Source organism: Drosophila novamexicana, unplaced genomic scaffold, assembly GCF_003285875.2.
Source record: "Drosophila novamexicana strain 15010-1031.04,08,12 unplaced genomic scaffold, DnovRS2.1 tig00004555-arrow-pilon, whole genome shotgun sequence".
Classification (NCBI taxonomy): Eukaryota; Metazoa; Arthropoda; class Insecta; order Diptera; family Drosophilidae; genus Drosophila; species Drosophila novamexicana.
Genome location: NW_020825052.1, coordinates 3,345,671 through 3,367,207, shown reverse-complemented (window position 1 = coordinate 3,367,207; position 21,537 = coordinate 3,345,671). Strand labels below are relative to the sequence as shown.

The window sequence follows — 21,537 nt, the reverse complement described above, 5'->3', positions numbered from 1 at the left end:
GAGAAAGAGCCATGACTACTAGAAATTCTACAGTTGACACAGTAATACCGCAGGAGAGCAGTATCAAAAGTAGTATATATATATATAGAAGTATATCGATATATACCTATCGAAAAGAGAAAATTAAGAGAATTGGAAAGCTTCCAGCTCCCAAGTCCTATATATTCCATGGCAACTCGTAAGCAATTTAAAAAAAAATACAAAAATATTTTTGGATGCACGAAGCATTAAGTGGCAGCCACAACGACTTGTCTGCTAGACAGCTGTTTATTGCGATTGGTGGTTGCAGGCTAGAGCCGGTCTTCAAGTTCGTTGTCATAACAAGTTGTTTGGTGCATTGATTAAACAAACCCACCGGATTGAGTAAAATGTACAATTTTACAAGCCAATTGCTGCCGCCACCATGGAATCTGATAAATTGAATGATTTAAATAGGCAAATAAATGAGATCAAGAAGCGCATTTTGTTGGCCGGTGAGTCTTCCTTGATTTGGGATTTGAGCATTGATTGTATTATGCATTTGCGTAGAGGGCCAAAAGACAGCCAATGCTGCGGAGTGGCAGAAGCAAAATCGTATTAACTGCGATACTATTGGAACACTGAAAAAGGATATTAAGGAGCTTACCATTAAGGTAAGTCGTTTGCGCCATCCGCTGCAGCGGCCTGTGGTCATCAAGGACACCAGCTCTGAGCCACGCAAAAAACAGAGTGCCACGACCTCCATTATTGTGGGCAAGGCTTCTTATCCAATTGGAGCCAAGAATGCCGATGATGCCATATTTCTGACTGATCTCAAGATAACTGAGAGTCGCAAACAGATGGATCTATTGCGTCATCGGTTCAAGACTCGACAGCACCATTTCAGCAGGCTGGTGGAGAAATACCGAGAGCTCCTAGCTAACAAGGAGGCGCAGAGTCAAAACTTAGGTGAGAAGCCACCGGAAACTCTCGAGGAGGACGCCAATCGAAAGGTGAGCATTTCGTTTCTTATAGTAGTACATTATCACTATGGATCTGACAAAGTGGGTTTCCGCAGCTTGTTTGTCAGTTGGAGAACGAGATACATCGCACGAATGTACAGTGGATGGAAGCTGAACATATACGCAAGAAGTACCGCTCAATCGAAGCATCGCTCATGACTGATGCGGAGCGTTTTGAACGGAGTTTGCGCGAACTGGAGCATTCACTTAACGAACAAAAGGCGGAGATTGAGCGCCTGCAACAGGTGCACAATGATGCGATTGAAATGCGTGATGCGGCAAAAGTGATACTGCAACGGCAGGAGCAACAGGCCAATCTCTCACAGAAGACGCGCGAGCGGCAAGCTTTGGACTTTCGAAAGCAGGTGGAGGCACGTAAGCTGGAGCTGGAGCGTATTGGTCGCAAGCTGTTCGCCGAGACTAAGACGCTTGCTCATCAGGATAGTGTGGGTTCTAGCTCGGGTGACCAGCACACGGCCAAGACAGAGAACGGTGAGGAGGAGCCGGTGTCGCAGCTCGAGAGCGTTACGAGCGACATGGAATCCCTATTTAAGCAGCTGATGGCGGCTTCCGGCGCCACTTCACCCTTCGAGGTCTTTGAGCGCTTTAGCGCCCAAAAGGAGTCGGCTGCACGTCTCACTTATTTGCGAAAGGCAGCTGAGGCCGAGAAGGCTAATCTGGAGGCAGAGCGTGAGGCGTTGACTAGCGAGCTGGAGATAGCTAAGTTTTCGGATGTCAAAGAGAGTGAAGTGTAAGTACAACAGCTTTAGGCCAGCGTAGGTTAGTTATTTAATTTCTGTGTGCTATACAGAAATCAGGAGGTAATTGAACAAATCAAAAACAATATCGCTGTCATGGAACAGGAACGTCAGAAGGACACAGATGCCGCTGACAAGTCTATGGGTGTCCTCAAATATCTCAAGGATCGTATTTGCGAGATGATATTCAAGGTGCAGGAGGTGGACGAGACCAACATCGACATGAAAGAACGTAAGCTGTACATCAGGGTAGCAGAGTTGCCCAACTTTTTGACACATGTTGCCCAGGATGAGGACTTAATTGAGGTAAATAGCGAATCTAATAGTACATGCTTAAGCCCTGACGCTTTTGCTTTTATCAGATCCTTAAGTTGAAAATTAAACGTTGTCAAGAGCTCAGCAAACCAGACGATATACCACCACTTGAAATACCTAATCTCGACTTAGAGGAGGATGAGGAAGACGTGTACCCACTGGAGCCACCCAAATCGCCATCAGTGCCCGAGGGCGAGAAGCCGCAGCCCATGCCCATGTGCTACTACAACTTGTTTGCGGGACGTTCACAGCGGGCGGCGGGCACTTCTTCGTCTTCGCCAGAGCAGGTGCCGGCAGTAGGTAAGTGAAAAGGCGAACCAAATCAGAAATTCTTGTTGCTGTAAATGGTATTCTCTAACTTGCAGCGGCCACAGCCGATGATGACAATGAGGTGCCATCTCGCAACTATCTCAAACGCCAATCTGTGCTTATTGTGGACTCGAAGTCACGGCGGAAACCATTCCGACCACCACCCGGTGGCAGGCGCAAGTAGTTTCAGAGAAATAGCGTGGATTAAAATATGTTGCTTGTATCTTTGCTTTTAACTATATTTTTTAAGCTGGAACTCACGTTAATACTTATATTTGATTAACTTTCCCTCTCTAATCAATATATTTTAAATCATTTAGCAAGTAGATAGTCGAAGTCAAAACTATTAGTTTGAATTCGTTTTTTATTCCGCGACTCGAGTCGTACGTTGAACGAAACACCCCTCGGTAGGAGATGGGAGGTGGGATGCAGAACGATGCATCGGTATTAGCGCGAAAAAAAAAACGAAATTTCCTTATCTATCTAATATTCGGCGTGTCGAAAATAGCGTTTTCTATTTATTACGTAAATTTTCAATCAAAATGTTCATTTTGATGGCAAAGTTTTGTTTATTTGAATTTTGATACAATTTTTACGCCTCAGGCGCCGGATATGTGACATCCGCTCATGTGCCATGTCAGCGCTTCAGACGACGGATAGGGTTTCGTCTCAGTAGGTTGTGTGCCAACGAGTTAGCGTGAATGATAATCAAATCATTTTATCAAATAAATAAAACACACATATAATTTTAAATATGTAATGGAATGATAAGACAGTACCAACTAAACTTTAACGCGAATCTCATATAAGGTGTATTGTAAACAAAAATGAATTGTGTGTGCTGTGAATATTACCAGAAGCGGGATGCGATATATGTCTGCAACAAATTGAAGTCCCCTTTGTGCGATAAAATACTTATCGAAGCATGTCTCGACCATATTTCAGGAAGCTGTCTCTCTGGCTGGATGAATGTCAGCGGCTTCAGCCGAACGACATAACAAATAGCTGTCCAGGCGATGCAGCACGACGAGGAAAGTAAACAATATTTATTGCAGCAATGAGGAGGGACGGACTGACGGCAAATGAAGTGCAAAGCGTAACAAAGTACAGACCGCGGCTGTTCCAAGAGAAATAACCTTTCAAAAATTGTCTAAGCCAGTGGAAGTCGGGCTGGACGGGTCGAGCAAGCGTCGACCCAGCCGACTTTCGTTCTAACTTGCAATAATAAAGCGCAGCGCAGCAGCTGACGACGAGCAATCAACGCCAGACTGGCGAAGGCCACGATACAAGGATGCGATGGTGGCAGGGACTGCTGCAGGGTTCAGTGGCGAAGTGCAAACAAAGTCGCCTGATGATCTATTACATGGCCTGTTGGCGGAAATGCACAGCATAGAGTGGGATGAAGGGGTGGTTGGCTAGGGATCGCTGTTGTGTATGTCAACTAAATGTCAACAACGACGGCATCAGGCAAACAGCTATTTGGCAACACAACCACAACCCAGCAACAGTGCCAGTTATAATGGAAGCAAAGAGAGGCGAAACTTCTCAACCATGGACAGCATCTCATTCCCTTGGGTTCGGCAAGGTAACCAAGTAATCCAGCCGGCAGACAGAAAAACAAAAGCCTCGCCGTAAGCCGCAGGGTAGAACCAAAGCTACGGATAAAGAATATTAGGCCCAGTAAGCTGTTGCCTGGTGGCATTGGCCCTGACAACGCAAAGGTTGAAGTATGCGCCCTGAGATGTTCAAGGGTAAATAAGTAAGAGCGTTGGGTCGAGAGTCACCGACAAGCTGATACCCTCTTCTCAGTTTCACCACATACATTTTTAACGAGGCATTATACTATGAATAAATACACATCACACATTTTTGGAGGGTATAGTAGGTAAGGCGTAATCAAATACTTAAATTTTATAGACCTAACCTAAATTTTAAATTTGGATCTTAGCTTTATGGGATCCGAAGTCGTATTATATACTCTCAGGTGACGAAGATGCTTCATTCTAGAGTCAAAACACAGGGAATCTCTCCATCGGGCATTCGGGACTTACTTGTTATACCACGCAGCCATTAATAATACTTAAGAAGGGGTAAATATGTGCAATAGTATACGGTGTTTTTGTAAACTGTGGAAATATTTGAAAACGGTTGTATGACAGCGTTCTCTTTAATTTCTGCGAAAACTCATTGTAGACGTTTTTCACAGTCTTCACAAAATTCACGCAGCTGTGTGGAAATGTGGGTCCTTGATTGTGTTAGCAAATGTTTAATATAGGTCCGATTAGCTTCAAACTCATTTTTAAAGATTTACTAAAAAAAAAACAATACATTTTGGAAACTGTCTGTTGTTTAAAAATTTATTCATAAGCTTTAATCGTACCCTTACTAACCCATCCTGCGATCGTTCCACTCCTCAGAGTAGTACCGACAAGCTCTCTTTTTTTTGGGGCGAACCGATTGAAAAGTTAGAACTGAAAGTGAAGTAATGCCTGCCAGTATATATTTTAAGCGAGATTCAATCCCGTTAAGCTATGCTCAACACACTACAATTCTGAATTAAAGAGCAAACGTGCCAAAAAAAAGTGTTTGGCAGTAAGACGCTTAATTTGTAATTGGATTGCAGTCCCACAGTCAAGCTTAATTCACCTGGTGGCTGGCACTGCGGCCACGCCCAATTTTATAGCAATTAGGCATTTCAATCTTGCAACGGCAGTAAATCAAATGCCCATCGATTGCCAAGCAGCAACTAATTTTAAGCCAACCTACCACCAGGGCACTGATACAGTGAGAGGATGAATACTGGACGGCGATTGAGGTGATGCTGGAGTCGTTCAATAAAACCGCAAAACAATAAATTTAAATTTCTCTGGCGCAAAGTAAAACTTTTTAACAGTGCATAAACTACAACCAACAGAGCGCAGAGCTCCGGAAAAAATGTGCGTTTGTGTATGTGTTTATATATGTGCGCGTGTGTATGTGTGTGTGTGCGCGCTGGTTTGACAGTCAGGCAAATAAATGAGCGGAAACGGAAACGGTTTGGGTTGCTGCTGGGACGGCCGTGTCGCTGTTTCGCTCTCTACCGTTTCGCCTCGGCCGCGGGCTGCACAACACTGCGAATGATAAATAACGTAATTTCTTTATAACTTTTCATTCAAATTTTCGGAATGCTTTTTGGCCACGCTTGTTGCTAGCACGCCTTTGGGCCACGTTTGGTTCGTTTGGCTGCTTGTTGTTAAGTAAAATAAATTGCGATTCCATGTAATAAAAGTCAATCATAATAATTCAATCGCTCATCGTGTTCTTCGCTTCGCCTTCGAGGCCACAATGGTTAGCTGAAACCATTGCCCGCTCCACTTATCTCTACATTTTACGTACTGTCAGGTCTGTTGCTGATGCGGACACAAAGCAGGTTAAGTCGCAAATACTTTCAATTGGGTTGGAGCGAACAAACCTTTGTTTACCCTGTATTCTCAACCTTCTCTCTTTTACCCTACACTTGAAAATTTAAAAGTAATAGCACACCAAATCATGAAGGGTTAATTCTATCTTTAAGCCATTTAATTTCTCGGTACGTTTTTTTATAATGTTATGTTCTTAAAAAATTGCCGGGAAACAGATGTCTTTATATTTAACTTTATAGGTCAGTTAACAAAAGCCCACGTGTGTGGAAATAAATTTCGTAGGTAATTTATTGGGCACTACGACTAATGCAACTTGATTTGTTGGAAAGGAATAAAAGCCTGGGGAAACAGTCGCCTAACAACTCTCGAATATTGTTAAAGTTTTTGTACATCTTCAACACTTCTGGGAACTTGCAAAATTATTAAAACAGAAAATCCTCACAAAAACGTGGTGCACCAGATGTTGCCCGCTCCTTACTAAGTAGCACCGAAAAGGAAGTGTGAAAAAAGCGCCAAAAATGTTGGTTCGGCATAAATTTTGTCTAAACATTTCTTGCCCCTCTGTGTTGATGTGCTTCATTTTTTTCTTGGGTCTTTCTTATGCCAATCGGGTTTTGTGCAAATAAATAAATAAATATACTCTTAAAGCACAACCCAAAACAGTTTATATACACAAATGTATATATTTATACATAAGAGATGTACAATTAGTTGATAATCATAAATCTAACCTAACTTTAATTAAGCTATCCATCGAATATCAACCATCCATAAAGCATACAGTATAGTTCGGAAAATCCCTAATGCAGGCGCCTCTCTTTTCGTCAAAGTATGGTAACTCTTCCGGGCATTTACCTATTTGCTGAGATGTTTGATCTTGACAGTATATATATTCAGAGCAACCTGAGTTTATACCAGCGACTAGGGACGAGTTCAGATTACCACACCGATCGTACGGGCAGCTGTAGGACTCGGGGGTAACACACTTTTGACTCCACCATTGGAAGTGAGTCCCGTGTGGACAGCTGTGCCAAATCCCGAGGACATATTTGGAGCCACACGTGTAGTAACCATGGCAAGTCTGGGCATCTGTAATAAGTTGAATTCCTGAATGGTTATCCTGATAGAAGTCAGTACAAACGGAGGCATCCATAGCAGGAGGCGGATAATTGGCAGGCTTATAGCTATTCTCGTCACTGGGACAATGATTTGGACGTGTTGTCTGGCAGCGCCCGGTGTTGTGGTTGTAGTAACGAGCAGCTGTACAGGCTCGTCGAATGCCTGTTCCACTTTGACACTCCAAGTAAAGGCCACAGTTCAAGGGGTCTCCCAAGGTCGTACCATTCTGCACGTAGCCGCATATGGAAAGAGTCTCCTCTGCACATCCGTTTGCACTTGAAACACATGTCTGCAGCCTGTTGCTAAACACATATCCACCGGCGCAATAATTCTCTTCAATTTTGCCGCCCTCTTCATCACATTGTTTGTATTTTCTGCAATCCAACGGGTCAGAAACATACTCTCCTCTCCGTCTCTGAGCGCATAGTTCCCAATACTGAGGTGCACATCGCACCAGATGCGCCTGCTGGCATGTTCCTGATTGGGCATCGTAAAACAAGCCATTGGGGCATTCTCCTTTAGCCGATAGCTTATTATTTTTACAGTATCCCCAGCTGTGGCAGTCGCTCGGATCACCTATGTAGCCACTACCGGGCCAGTAGCTGCAAATTTGGTTCATGGCAAGTCCGCACGTTTGCCACAGAGGGACAACAAAAACGATGGCGTGTAACCACCGGCTGGAAACTAAAATAAGAGTTATTTAGTTTTACCCGTTCCCACTGTTCATTTAATTTTCTTTACCTCTCATACCGCTGCCACTATTTCATTCGGTATTGCCAACAGAACTAAGCGTAGAGTTGTGAATATTCACTGCGTCCCACACGAAGAAGCAGTCCCAAGAACTAATTACTCGTAACTTGTAACATAAAATTTTGTATTTTTTTCGTCTCCATTGATAAGAACCAAAAACAATTGATAAATGGATTTCCAAATTCATAGAGTTAAATGAATACGCGTAAAAGCATTTGTGAGTATGTATGTCGGCTGATAAGGTCTATACTCAATTGTTTGGGCTACCAACACCATCTCACATGATAACAATGAGTCTGATTTCTTCTCCGGAACTTGAGTATGTCTATACATATATCTATCTGAGCCATTTTAGGAATATTTTAGCCCACTTACCCCATCAAATCTGCATATTTGTGATACTTTAAGAGCTATAAGACTCAAGGAGCCATGTTATCACTAACTCAATTTTTTTTGCCATCTGCTAGTGCCATCCATGTGACATTTTCATGTGCAGACTCTTGCCTGAACTTCACTTCAGTTTCTTACACTAAGCGAGTGGCACAAGCAACGTAATTCAAGCATACCCAAGGAGAACAACAAAAAATTGGAAAAGTACAAAAAAGCGTCGACTAGTCGGCAGTGCTCGATTAGCAGATTCCCTGTGCAAATACATTCGGGCCTTCTTTTATATAATATATATATTTTTATCCTTATTTCACATATCTAGTGTTTTTGAACATATTCCTAAAATTATCCAATCAAATTATCAATAATTTAAAATAAGCTGGAATTTTATGAATTTCATGTCTCTAACTCTTATTATTAGTCTCTGAGTCGCATACACACATGTGGACAGGAACATTCTACCCCTTTGTCCCATTCACAATGGGTATATGGTATAAAAAACGATGCAAAGCTGCACATCTCAAGTGTGTGGAACTGGCGCCTTGTCGCCGACGTGCAGCCAATGTAAACTGCTTAGCTTCGGCCCGTTGCGTTTATTGACATTTTATGCTTAAGGACATGTTTAATATCCTCATCGCGCTTTTAATATTACCGCAAGAACGCGTTGCCATCTTATTCCTTAACTGCTTCATGAGGCTATAAAAAAGTATGCATAAGGTTTCTCCCAATCTGTTCTTTTTTAAAGGCATTTGAAACTTTGATCTCTACAAATTTTAAAAAGACATCTTTGATATATTATACAACTCAATAGTATTCATGTCTGTTTTGGGAAAGCGTCTGTATGTTATTGTATGTGTCCGTGTGCGATTGTGCGTGTATCAAGAAAAATCAGAAACGACAAGGATGTGGATGGCACTGTGCCTACGTACAAATGGGAATGGTACAGGCTTGGGACACTGGGCCCTTTGCTTTTACCACTTCCGCTGCACAATGCTGCCAGTCGCAGTAGCGGCGCCATTTTCTTCTGCTTCCGCTTGCCGTACGACATTTATGGAGCTCATCATACCTTCCATCGCCCGGCTAACTTCTTGTCCTTTACTCGCTATTCAATCAGTGGCTGGCTGCCTTTCACCGGGGTTCCGAGACCTTTCCATACTGCCCGAAATGGCAAATTGCGTGGCTGACTTCGGGCCTCAGGCTCCATATCCTTGTTCGTCCCTGTAATGTCTGTTATGTCCACTCATCCATTCCATTCTTTTATACTGCGTTTTTTTTTTGCGTGCCTGCAATTTGTGTTCTTTGCTTGGTTGCTTTCGTAATTTTTTCCACATGTTCACGGCTTGAATATTTTATGGGCTTAAGTGCTTTCAGTTAGAGTCCTTTGCATAGCTCCTGTGCGTTTTGCACCTAACACGATGCTCTTAGAACGCATATAAATTTGTTTGATTAGTTTTCTGCTTTCTCCCAGACATATACATTGTTTACTGTTTAGTCAAAGGCCAATTGCAGTTGTTTAGTAGTTATACTCCTAAACCAACCTGAGGCTTATCATCAATTCAACAATAGGACTGTCAAATAAAATATTCAATTGTTTTTCATATATAATTCAAGCTAATCGACGTATTTTGTCTACTAAATTATAAGGAGGTCTGAATTGCTTGTTCTATTCAATGTTATTTTTCTTAAACCAAGGTCAAAATAATACGTAAATGTTCAACGAGGCCCGCAAATGTATATTCCAGTTAGAGTGAAGCATACAAATTTATAAGCTATTTGATAAAATATTTCCAAAATGGTTTTATACCTTGTGTATTACAAAAATAATGTATTTGTTTGTTCGAAGAGGATTACTCTGAGTCGGGCATTTCTACTGTGCAAACTTTATCCCGGTCAAAGGTAAACCTAGCAACAGGCAGGAATGAAATGTTCAAGAATAAAGACGTCCCCATCACCTGGCTCGCAGAACTCATTTTAATTAGGTTAAATATGCACTGAAAAGCTAAATGTGCCGCGCAAAGCAAAAAGGATAGCGGCAACTCGGAAAGAGATGAACAGATTGGCCAAAAGAGCATCGGACCCGGTTCGAGCATGGAGGCAAGGGTCGACTAGCCGCCCTCAACAAACCGAGCAAGCAATTCAAACGAGCAAGTGTTCATAAACAGGAACGAGCTCAATGAGATGCAAAGGACGATAAACATGCCCACAAGCGCCGCGAATGTGCCGCCAGTGAAATAAGGTTAAGATCCCTCGACTCGCCAACTTAAAGGACAAAGCTCAGAAAAGAAACGTTGCAGAAAAAGGTTGCCAAGCAGCAAGTGCAAAAGGAGCCACCAAGTCATATTTTTCAGGGCAACCAACACAATGCGGAATCTTGGCCAAGAGAAGCCACGAGTCTGAAAAAAATTATGGGAGCTTTGTTTCAAGCTAAATGCTGTGGTCGGGAGGAGCACACGTTGAAACAGGCGTGGCACGTACTTGGAGTATTTTGGCAAAATTAAAATTTATGAACAGATTAAAAAGCGTTAATGGGCACTCGCTGGGGTCAAGGATGCCACTTGGTGAGAGAACTTGGATGTGCGCGTATAGCAGTTTCTAGATGGTGGCAAATAAACGAGACGAGAAAACGTCCACAACTTGAGCCATAAACGCTGCATTTTTATTTCTTACAGATGGGCATCCAAACCACGTTGGGGCAGGACTTTCTAAGTGCCGCACTTGAGGGCTCCTAACAGTGTAAAACATTAAAAGCACAAGAAATGTGCCAAAATATTCTAACAAAACCCAAAACACTTTAAGTTTTCAAGCTGGTGTCGATGACAACAAGGAATACACCTTGTATAAAGGTAATTAATTACATAGGTAACTTTAAGATTTATGTAAAATTTAGCCGAATTCCTTGAGTTTTCAGCAATCTCTACTACCGTCTCCTGAACCTTGCCTCTATTTGTGATTCCACCACAAGGTGTTTATCTTTTTGGCATATTTTTATTGCTGTTTCCTAAGTGCTATATTTAGTAGATACGTGTTGTGTACAACCACGTGCTGCCATTGCTGTTCTACTTCCAGTTGGCCATTATTCTCTACACTTACAGAGTGCTAAAAAATCATATTTTCGCTCTTGCAACAATGTCAAGTTGTCGAGAATATTTTTAAGTGGGGCCTCCGCGCTGTGCCACGGCCAAAATAACCCGGCACCAAAGACCAAAGACTGCCTAATGGTATTTGCATGTTGTTGTTCAGCTCTCGTCCTTCGCTCAGCTCTCGTTGCCAGTGTCATGCACATGCACAGTGGGCAGAGGCAGACCCGGCCACTTTTCCAGGATGCAAATACCCCTGAGTGGCACTAGGACTGGCCCTGGGCTCGAGTGCCAACATAATGTGCCTGGTTGGCCATCACGAAGCTCAAGCAGGTCGCGTCGCCTATGTCGTTTAATGACCTTTTAAATGTACCTCTAATTATGTTTACGTGCCGTTTCTACCGACGACCAAAAATGTTAGCACGAATGACTGAATTTTAAAGCACATTATTTAGGTTCACTTTGTATCTGGCTGACCCAAATCCATGTGTTGACTCCCTGTTAATTATGTAACTTTTGGGGCACTCTTCGCGTCAGTTTGACGTGCCTGCTGATGTAGGTGCCAGCTTCATATCGCGTTAAAGTTTAATGTCAGGTAAATGGATAACCCAACATAGCAACAGGCTCCTCATGATGCTGCTTTTTGGTCTTCTATTTATAAATTATGTCGGCAAATCCAAATGTGTCCAAGATGTAAAGTTCCCCAAAGGTTTCGAATAGGGAATGAGTGCGTGTGTGAAACACCAATTGAAAGTTTTTGTCATTAAACTTTGTGAGTGTTTCCCATATTAATCGTTTTTGGCATGAGGTCGTCCACATAAGACATTCCCTTGCCGAAATCGATATTACATATTACAGCAATGTCTAGTTATATATTTAGTTCAGCTTGACATCATTATAAATTATTCAGATTAATGGGGCTGTCTGGCACATTTTAATTCGCTTTCCTGTATTAATATTAATTACTTTTAAGGGTTCTCTGCCACATCCTGCACACTGCATTTTTTTTTTAAATAAATTCGCATATAACCCTGAAGGGGTAATTAATACTGCTCTGAACAGCAGCTGCGATGGAGCCAAAGGATGAAGGGCTTATAGCTGGGCGTGCCACGATGATATACAGGGTTTTAATAACACCCAAAGCAATGGACGGTCTAGACGTGCAGCTGGCATGCATTCAATTATCAATCTATAAAAATGGTTTCCACATTTTCATTGAAAATTTCTGAAACTAAAGCGCAAGGCCGTCAAAATGTGGTTGGATTGGATTTGCCCCGACTCATTTCGGATATTTATTGCAAGGACAACAAAATCTTTAATTAAAGTGCAAACTTATTTTGAACTTGCGAATGGAATTTTGAGAGGAGCAAAAGAGGTCTGCTTACGTCCGTTACATGACAGTTTGACGGCTAATTACAAATGTAGGCGGAATGTAGATTAATCATTAAATTGAGTCATACCATGATTATCATCCAATGTTGGATATGAGTGTAATTGCTTACGCAATGTTGGTGATATTTTGTGAAAAAGAGTTATAACAAAGCAGAAGGCTTCGTATTTTTGTCATCTCACCTTCGCTCCCCTAGGCATTATTCAGGGTATACAACCATGTGCAGTACGAAGGCACCCGATATGTTTTTCAAAGAAATGCATGAAAAAGGAAAAGCAGCTTCAAAATGACTGAAAGTGGGCCTGTAATGAGGAAAACTCATTTGGGTAAAAGCAGAGGGGCAAAGGGGTCTACCATTAAAAAGCATTATAATAAATACTTATCACAGTATAGGAGGAGCCACAAAATGCAGCTACGGCGTTGTCGCATATATGTGCCACGCCCCAAATTCGCCCATATGTGTGGGGAGCAAATGTCGTAAAACAAATGTAAAGTGAAATTGCTTTTGCCGCTGCCCGCGACCTGCTGGCTCCATTCCCCACAAATGAACGACACACAGGCTTATATATATATATAAGTATGTGTGTGTGGGCGTGCGTGTGTCTGTGTGTGGGATGTGTGTGCGTGTCGACAGACGGAAGCGGAAACGGATGTGAAAAGTGCAGTCATAAATGCGCTGCCTGCCTTTGTATAAGACTTTAATAATTGTCGGGGCACTTAAAACGATGCCGACGCCAACACGAAAAAGATGAAAATTTCAAATTCGCGTATTTTCTTTTATTTTATGACCATTCTTCTTATGTTTTTTTTTTTTTTTTGTTGGCTCCCGCTTCCTTGACAGCTGTTCCCAAGGGCCTTTGCTTTCTAATTATGACAAATGCTAAAATATTGCGCATGTATATGTGTGTATGCGGGTGTGTGTTTGTTTGTTTGCCCAAAGGAAATATATGTCAGCGTGTGTGTCGTTTGGGGATTTCTGATTTTTTACTGTGCGTGTTTTTTGTTCGTATTTCAATTAAATCCCAAAGTAAATATTTAAATCCGTTTCAAATCCGTACACGTCATCTAAATCAAATCCTTATTGTCGACAATTTTTTGCTCTCCGTAATGTAAGGCAGCTCAGTCATATTATATATATGGGAGTGACAGATAAACGGAGAGGATATTATTATTTTAGCATGAAATGTATGCCAAAGCGTAACGCATTGAAGCAAGCATCTGTTTTATTTCATTAAGTACATGTATTCTTTATCGGCAAGATGAGCTGAGTCGATAAAGTTTTGTCTCTCGGCTTGTCTGTTTATATGTAACCTTTATATGTTCCTTAATCTCTTAAAGAGAAATCTGCCAGACCCGACTAAATCCTTATTCATAATGGTTTAAGAGAAAATTTCCAAGAAGGATGTCCGCCTATTAGAAAAGGTCCGTTAGCCGAGTCTTCACTCTTCAAGCGCAATTTATAAAGGAACGACAGATGCATATGAATGTGTAACGTTGTATATGTGAATAGGAAATAGTTTAAATTTATATTATAGCAGTTGGGAATCTTAAAGACATAAGGGAGAAAATTTCGAGATATGTTCCAGCAGTTTAATGATAAGTTGACATCAAGCGTACTCTAAGAATAATAAGCAGATCTACTGTAAATTGAGTTGCATGAAGTTTTGTCCTTAGTGTTTAATATTTTGAGGTATCCTCGCCTTGGGGTTGTGCTGAACTTTGTGCTCGGGCATAATAAATAAGCTTGACTGCTTCGCAAGCATTCAATAATTTTCAATTATATGCACGTATCCCCCAAGTCCTACCCTGCTGCTTTTTCTCTCCATTTTGGTTATATAGGGGCTTTCGATGCTGTTGTTGTTGTTGTTGTTGTTGGTTCTGTTGGCCAACTTGTGGGCCATTGAAATATAAAGTTTAAATTGAATTTTTGCGGCATGTCATTGTTCACAACCGGCATCTATCGACCATACACATGTTCATACAGAGCATTGGGATCCATATATGTATGTCCGTCTGTCCTTAACTTCTAAACCATTCGTGTCCCATCATCATACCCATTCTCTGCCCCTGTTCAGCTACCCACTGCACTTGCGGTCGCTTTGTGCACGGAAATGCGTTTCTAATTCAATTTTCTGTCAACATGCAAAAAAAAAAAATTTTTAAATTGCGAGCGTATCGTTTTTACTGCCAGAAACACAATGGGCGTGTCACGATACTGTTTCGCAACCGTTCGCACTCAAATACTGTTTGCGTTGCGGAAAATTATTTTACTGTAAGTGATATCTTTTAATTTGTGGAAATTGCCTAGTAAAACGTTGGTGTTAGTTTTGTTGATGCTTTTGATGCGGTGGAAAATACGAATTCAGCCATGTTTATATAAAGAGCGGCGTGACTCTGATTTCAATTGCTTATGGCACTGTGGACATTATTCGCTTCCGTTCATTTCACGCCAGCTCAGTATATTAAAATGCTCTTGCAATTAAAATTTATTTAGCCAAAAAATAATTTGCAAATCAATTGAAGACCGATTCAATTACGAATAAGGATAATGCCACTAATTGCAACTAGCTTTAATTTGGCGCTGAGCCATAGAGAATTTCAGAAAAATTGTAATCAATGAAGCAATGTTATTGTTCAGCGAATCCCCCAATGCTATGCTCTTTTTACAAGTGGCAAAGAAAGTAATAAGTGGTCGGGACAGTTTGAATAAGAGATATTCTAAGTCCAGCGCCGAGTTGCTGTCACAATCAGTCTGGCCTTCTCCTATACATACATACACAAGCACGCCCACCAAGCACTGGCTAGTTGGATAACCTAATGAGCCAGCGAATCTCAAGTCAGTGAATTGGATCACTTTGCGCTTATGAAAGCGTATACATACCTTAATGCAACGAAGGGTAATTATTAATTTTAATTATACAAAAAGTGAGTTATATGCAGACTTAATTAGTTGAACTTACTTTGATAAATCAACTTTTGCTTTTGTTTATACAATCATTGCTTAAGTAGAAGAGTCCAATTAGTGTTGCCAAAAGGCAAGCGACACTTCAGAGCTCAGTGAACCGTGTCTCACAAATCCGAAAACAAATTGAAAAACAGTATTAAAGTTGAAAACACTTTTGCCAGTTGGCAAGTATTTATAAAGCGATTTTCTCAGATTACGCTTTATTTTTCATCTCTTGTCTCTGGGTATGCACAATTTAGCAGACGCTTCGAGTGTCGACTGTTTACAGAGCAATTTGCGCACTCTACCACTGACTTTGCCACGAGCCAAAATCAGTTGAATGCGATTGTTTTCATGGTTCCAAATGTGCAGGAGAGCAATTTGCATGAAAATGGAAAATTATGCAAACGGATTTCGGTTCAATGTCAAATTATCATGCACATTAGACAATACAAGCATTACGAATATTACATTTCATTAATTTTTAGTATAGAGCATTAGATCTTCAGTCGAAATTTAAGCAGTAAATTATAAAGCACACACTTTTTAATATGTGCACAAGCGGTAAAAGAGGTGTGGGTTGAGATGATAACGTTTAAGTAAACTTATTTTATGGGGTTTTTCGTAAATTGTATTAAAAGTCTCGCGAAATCAAAAGCAGAATACAATTTTTTACGGGGCCCTTGTGATAATATAAGTATAGTTGATTTTCCCTTGGATTATTGCGATTTTTACAATCGATTAAGACCTAATTTTCTAAGTTTATATACGTAGCTAAGAAAATTAAGAAAAATAACGATGGTTAAAGTTTTCGATGGCTCCAAATCGTCGAACTATCCCGAATGAAGTGACCACTTGGCTACTTGTGTTGGTCATGTTGTTCGTGTTCTGTGTTGTCTGTCGAGTGTCGTCAATTCGGCTGCCTTATGCAGCTATTTTGGCACTGCGTCCACTTACACACGCATCCCAAATGTTTGTAGAGCGTGTAGCTCGTGTGCTCCCCGCACCTCTTTTTAATTAACCGCTGGCCACCAGTTGCTACGCTACGTGCTAATGTAATCCTCGTCGTTTTAATTACAAAACTCGACAAGCTGATGGCGGCACAGCTAAAGCTTTATGTGAGGGCTGCGAACTGAGGTTTGAAAATCGAAAGCCAAGACTCGGGACCCTTTTGTCCAGTGTTGGGCTCAGCGAGACCGGTCATTTAATTCACTTGCTACGAGTCTCGTAAAATTAACGTAGCATACTCTACGGGGCGCCAAATCCAGCCCTGAGCCGCTTAGCATTGTTTTCCACGCTTCATACCCAGTACTAGTTTTGCCTTGGGCAAGTCATCGCCAACGCGGTTGCGGCTGCGGTGGCCACCTAGTGCCTGAAGCCAGGGTCGAAAATACAACACCAACATCCAGTGTAAAGCGATTTGCTACTCTTTCACGCCGCTTAGTTGGTGGAACTGCTGCCTCGACGCTTTTGACCGGTCCTCGACTGCGGCGGCCTTTGCCTTTGGCAGAAAAGCCTTTTTGAATTTAAATTGATGGCGCTTTTACCAATGCCGCCGGCCAAGCCACTCACAAAGACCGACCCACTCCACGCCTACAGCAACCTGATTGCCTTTGTGACGAACTTCTTTTTCTTGTTTATTGTGCGCCATACACTTAATTATACACTTTAATTGGCATGACATCTACGCCGCATGATATAAGCCACGCCCAAACTGCCAGCAACTAGGCTTCCTGCTGGCCACACACCAGGTTCCATTCGGTATAGCCATACAAATGGCTTTAGACAAATGAAAACTAATTGAAATTCAAATTCCCATTTGTGGCCGTACTGAAGATGCCGATGTGGCCAGCAAAATTTCCCAGCTTTCGTTCAATTTTAATTCAAATTCAAATAAAAGCACAAGTAATATACGCTGCCTTCTTACTAATTTTTCTTCTTAGCTGCCTGACTATTTCGACAATTATACCAGCTTGGAGCTATTAAAAAGTAAGTTTGAAGCTTATATAATATTTTAAGTTAAGCCGACTTCTTCTCTTCTGGTCTGGATGCATTCCAACTACTTAAGAGTTATTATAACCACATTAGTTCCTTTATTCTATTTTAAATATATCCAAGTTTTAATTTGTTCCAAATCTTTGTTATATTTATAACCTGAAGTTGAATATGTATCAAAATATTCAATTTCTAAATCTTTAATGTTTAGAATGTGATGATTAGATTCAATGTTTTTAATTTGATTGGGATAATGCCAACATTATTATCAATTGAGTAGTTCTAGGCCGAAAAGCAACCGTAGTTGTTTTATATGTGTTTGACATTTGAGAGTGTCCCACTTATCAAAGATGTTTTCACATTTCGCAGCTATGACAACAATAATTAATATATGCTACGCATATGCCTCCTTGCAAATGGCATAACGAAACAGAAGCAGGATGTATCTTAGCCGTTTACTCTGAATTTGGCTCTGCACGGCGCCACGTCCCAGAACATATTGCCATATGTGATGATGACAGACAACAACAATAACAGTACAACAAGAGGGTGGAGAGGGGAGAGGGGGGGGGGGGGTAAAAAGGAAGAAATGGCAACCGGCTGGTCGCTTTATTTTTAATAAAAATAAATCACAGCATGTGCGCGACTGTTGGAAGCGGCAACTGGTTTCGTCAATGATTAAGAAGCAAACCACCCAGTGAGGGGCATAGAACTAAGAGGATTTTTTACCTAGGAAAAGTTGCTGGGGAGCACATTTAAAAACAAGTAAAAACGTCGCAGTCGGATGCAGCCGATATTGTGTAAAAACAGCTGAAAACAGGTGAGTGAAATTAAGGCTTGAGACTTTAAAACTATTGCTTAAAGGCGGCGACTTTCAAGCTGTGGCTTAAGACTGTGTCCAGTTTCCCGGAAGATTTTGTTGTCGGTCGCATAGACAGAAGGATGTAAAAATTTTCTTATATTCACTTTAGTATAGTCTCCCAATTTCTAAATTTGAAAACAAGTTTAAAATTCTGTTGTGAACAGCTTTTTCCATATCGAACTTTTTAAATGTTTAATTTATTAATAATGTTAAATAATTACACACATTGTAATCTCCTAACTTTATACGCATACATTTAATACTTTTATATATACTTTTTATACGATCAAGTTTACAATACGATATAATTAATTTGATATAATTATTGTCCCTTTGACCAACTAAGTTTGTCTTTTACATCTTAATCTATATTTTTATAATATTATCTAATGAGAAGGTCTAAAAACATACGTAACTCTGTAAAACTCCTTGCTAATGTCATTTATAAATATTTAAGTAATTTGAAATATTATCAACTTTCTGCAACATCTGCTTACTAAATCAAATGGGCGCTTCAAAGTATGCTACATATTAGGCAATAATCCAGAGGAATGCATCCCTTCTATTCAGTACACCAATGACCAACCATTTGATTGTACTTTGAAATTGAAATAAGTATATCTGACTGCGTCATTTGGGTTAGACACATGTGTGCGTGCGTGTGCGTGACTGAATGTGTGTGTTGCCTGTGCGAGTGTATGTTGTGTGGTCTTGATGTTTTGTAAGTTTAAGTGGTAGATATTATTCAAAAGGAATTAGGACTGAAATGAAATGCTTGTTGTCGGCGATGAGGATAAGACGACATGTGTGGGAAGCAGCTGAGGAATGCCAACCGCAGGACGCACGCTTTTAATAAATATGATGCATGGTGTATGTGTGTGTGAGTGTCTCTATGTGTGTATATGCTTACTGCTTGTTTGCTCTGTTTTTCCTGCTTGTGATGCAAATGTCAAGATAAATGAGCAACTGAGCAGCTGAAGGATGAGGAGGACGTCTCTTGACACAACAGACGAGCATTGAGCTATGGCAACTAGGCACACCCCACTTTACAGCCAGTTGAAGGCGGACTGTGCATAATGCCAAGCAGCTAACTACAAAGATCAACGGTGGCTGCTGCTTTGCGGTAAATGAATGAAGCCAAGTGTCAACATAATAACTTCATTACAACGAGGTCTAGAGGTGACGGAGTCAAAGGCGGAGACTAAGGCGAAAGACGTAAACCAGAGCCAACCGAAGCCATTTCAAACATAAACAGCAACTTTGCATGCACTGCAAGGATGATTGGGATAGTTGGACTGAAGTCACATGGGTGGAAATGTAAATTAGAACAGGGGCGTTTCCTTATGTGTGGCTACCATATTTGCTTGTTTGCGGGCCAAATGAGTCAAGATAGTTGTACATAAATTGCGATGTCCCCGTGCAAACACAGGAGTACCCACGCAAGCAGCAATTAAAGGACCATCATTAGCTAACTACATGAATCTCCGATATACGATAATTTAAGTATTAAGATAGTAAGTATTAAACATCTGTAATGGAATATAACAACTATGAACAAAAGTCCCAACTTTTCCATTCTACAAAAAAAATATTTAAAAAAAAAAAGGTTGAAAAAGTTAAAATAGTAACTATTGCCTAGCATATGTACTTGATTAAACTCTTCAGCAAGAGCCCAAACATCAACATTTGTCATTTTGCGCATGTTGCACAAGTGACGCAACCAAGCGATTCGCAATGGATAGGAAAGAAGATTAATGTGACTTACGCATCTGGATGTTGCCACAATCTGGGCACACGTGCAACACGCCGCAATAACGCCTACACGCACGCATGCCAATTGCATCTAAGCCAACTCATCAGAATGCGAACAGTAGCCACCCAATCAAAAAATCATTTGAAATTGGGTCTGTTGTGGTAGACTACTGTAAATATACCCTGAGCTTTGGTATATATTGACACGCAATGCATATATGTAGGTACGAAAAAGTGTACATACATCTACATACTTATTCTTTTATTTCAAATAGGATAACAGAGTCATTTACAAATTATATAAATCAACATTATTTTCAATTATCTGTGAGAAAACAGCTATTAAGAACAAATATTTAAGAGGCAAGTTAGTTTAACAAACAGAAGTTACATATGTGCTTAGGCCAAATGGTGCATTATAATCGATTTATACTGTTTAAGGATTGCACTTCGACTTCCCGCAACATCAGGGCTTTTGCTAGTTTTTTATGAGTCAACAAACATTATTTTTATTACCGTAATTTAATTATCTTTTTATTGGATGTTTGCTCACAATTTTATGCAACTATCAAAGTCCACATAAAACTCCAATTTATTTATGGATGCAGTGAGTGTGAGAATACATGTGTGTGCGAGTATGTACGTGTTTTTGTGAATATGCAGTTAATCTCTTATATAAGTAGTTTGTCCGTAAACTTTACGATAACTGCTGGGCAAGCTGTGCTGCTATTTGATTACTGGCCAATGGGTCGTATGCGTGATGACCGTCAATCGCGTGTTGGGCTGTCAATTAAATTTGACTGCCAAATGTTCGAGTGCACGTTGAGTATTCGTTAAAATCAATATCCGTACAATGACAGACAATTCGAATCGCACTCTATCAATCATAATCAACCTTCGAGTACTTTCACTCGAAGCCCTATTTAAAATTTGCCCTCTGAACTGTCAGGCGCAAAGGTTGGGTCAGCCTTAGAAGGGTTTGGCAAATACATATAAAAGGCCTGCCGTTCCATGCGAAAAGCAATAAATCTTTGAGTAATAAGATTAAATTGAAACAAATGAGTTCATTTGTTTTGGCGGCCAGTACACAGCACGAAACACGGTGAAGATGGTGAGATTTATGGGAAACAGGCATCAGAATAAGATTTGGTGGCCCTTAGATTAGTCATGAATCTGAGCAATAGTTGCAGAGTAAGAAACCGATATAAATTCTCGAATAATTATTCCCTCATTGGTGTTTACACATAAGAAATGTGCATAGTTTTCTGACTCCAAACAAAACATACATAAATTTATAGTTGCAGTCTCAGCAACTAAATAACTAATTCGACTCGTACAGGAACTGCACTTCTAAGGTTATTTTTCGCATGAATATTTGAATGTTAATTTGAATTCCATCGAATTAAGGCCAAAGGTTGGATTCAACGCGGGATTTCAAAACTAACAATACTCCAACTACTATTTATGATAATTGTAATAATGATAATAAATATAATAA

General features: G+C 40.6%; 3 protein-coding genes across 3 annotated transcripts in view; 1 reads left to right on the top strand and 2 right to left on the bottom strand.

Annotated features, from left to right (window-relative positions):
• The window catches only part of LOC115770371, an 83,400-nt gene that overhangs the window by 29,938 nt on the left and 31,925 nt on the right, over positions 1 to 21,537 (bottom strand). The window lies entirely within an intron of this gene.
• Positions 404 to 2,608, top strand: LOC115770375 (protein CROWDED NUCLEI 3). The gene is made up of 6 exons (XM_030715624.1): positions 404 to 473; positions 529 to 971; positions 1,037 to 1,731; positions 1,792 to 2,044; positions 2,101 to 2,353; positions 2,419 to 2,608. The coding sequence occupies exons 1-6, from the start codon at positions 404 to 406 to the stop codon at positions 2,544 to 2,546; spliced, it is 1,842 nt and encodes a 613-aa protein (XP_030571484.1). The 3' UTR covers positions 2,547 to 2,608.
• On the bottom strand, positions 6,524 to 7,708 carry LOC115770296 (peritrophin-44). The gene is made up of 2 exons (XM_030715532.1): positions 7,624 to 7,708; positions 6,524 to 7,566 (listed from the first exon to the last, which is right to left on the bottom strand). Exons 1-2 carry the CDS (start codon positions 7,628 to 7,630, stop codon positions 6,524 to 6,526), a joined length of 1,050 nt encoding a protein of 349 aa, XP_030571392.1. The 5' UTR covers positions 7,631 to 7,708.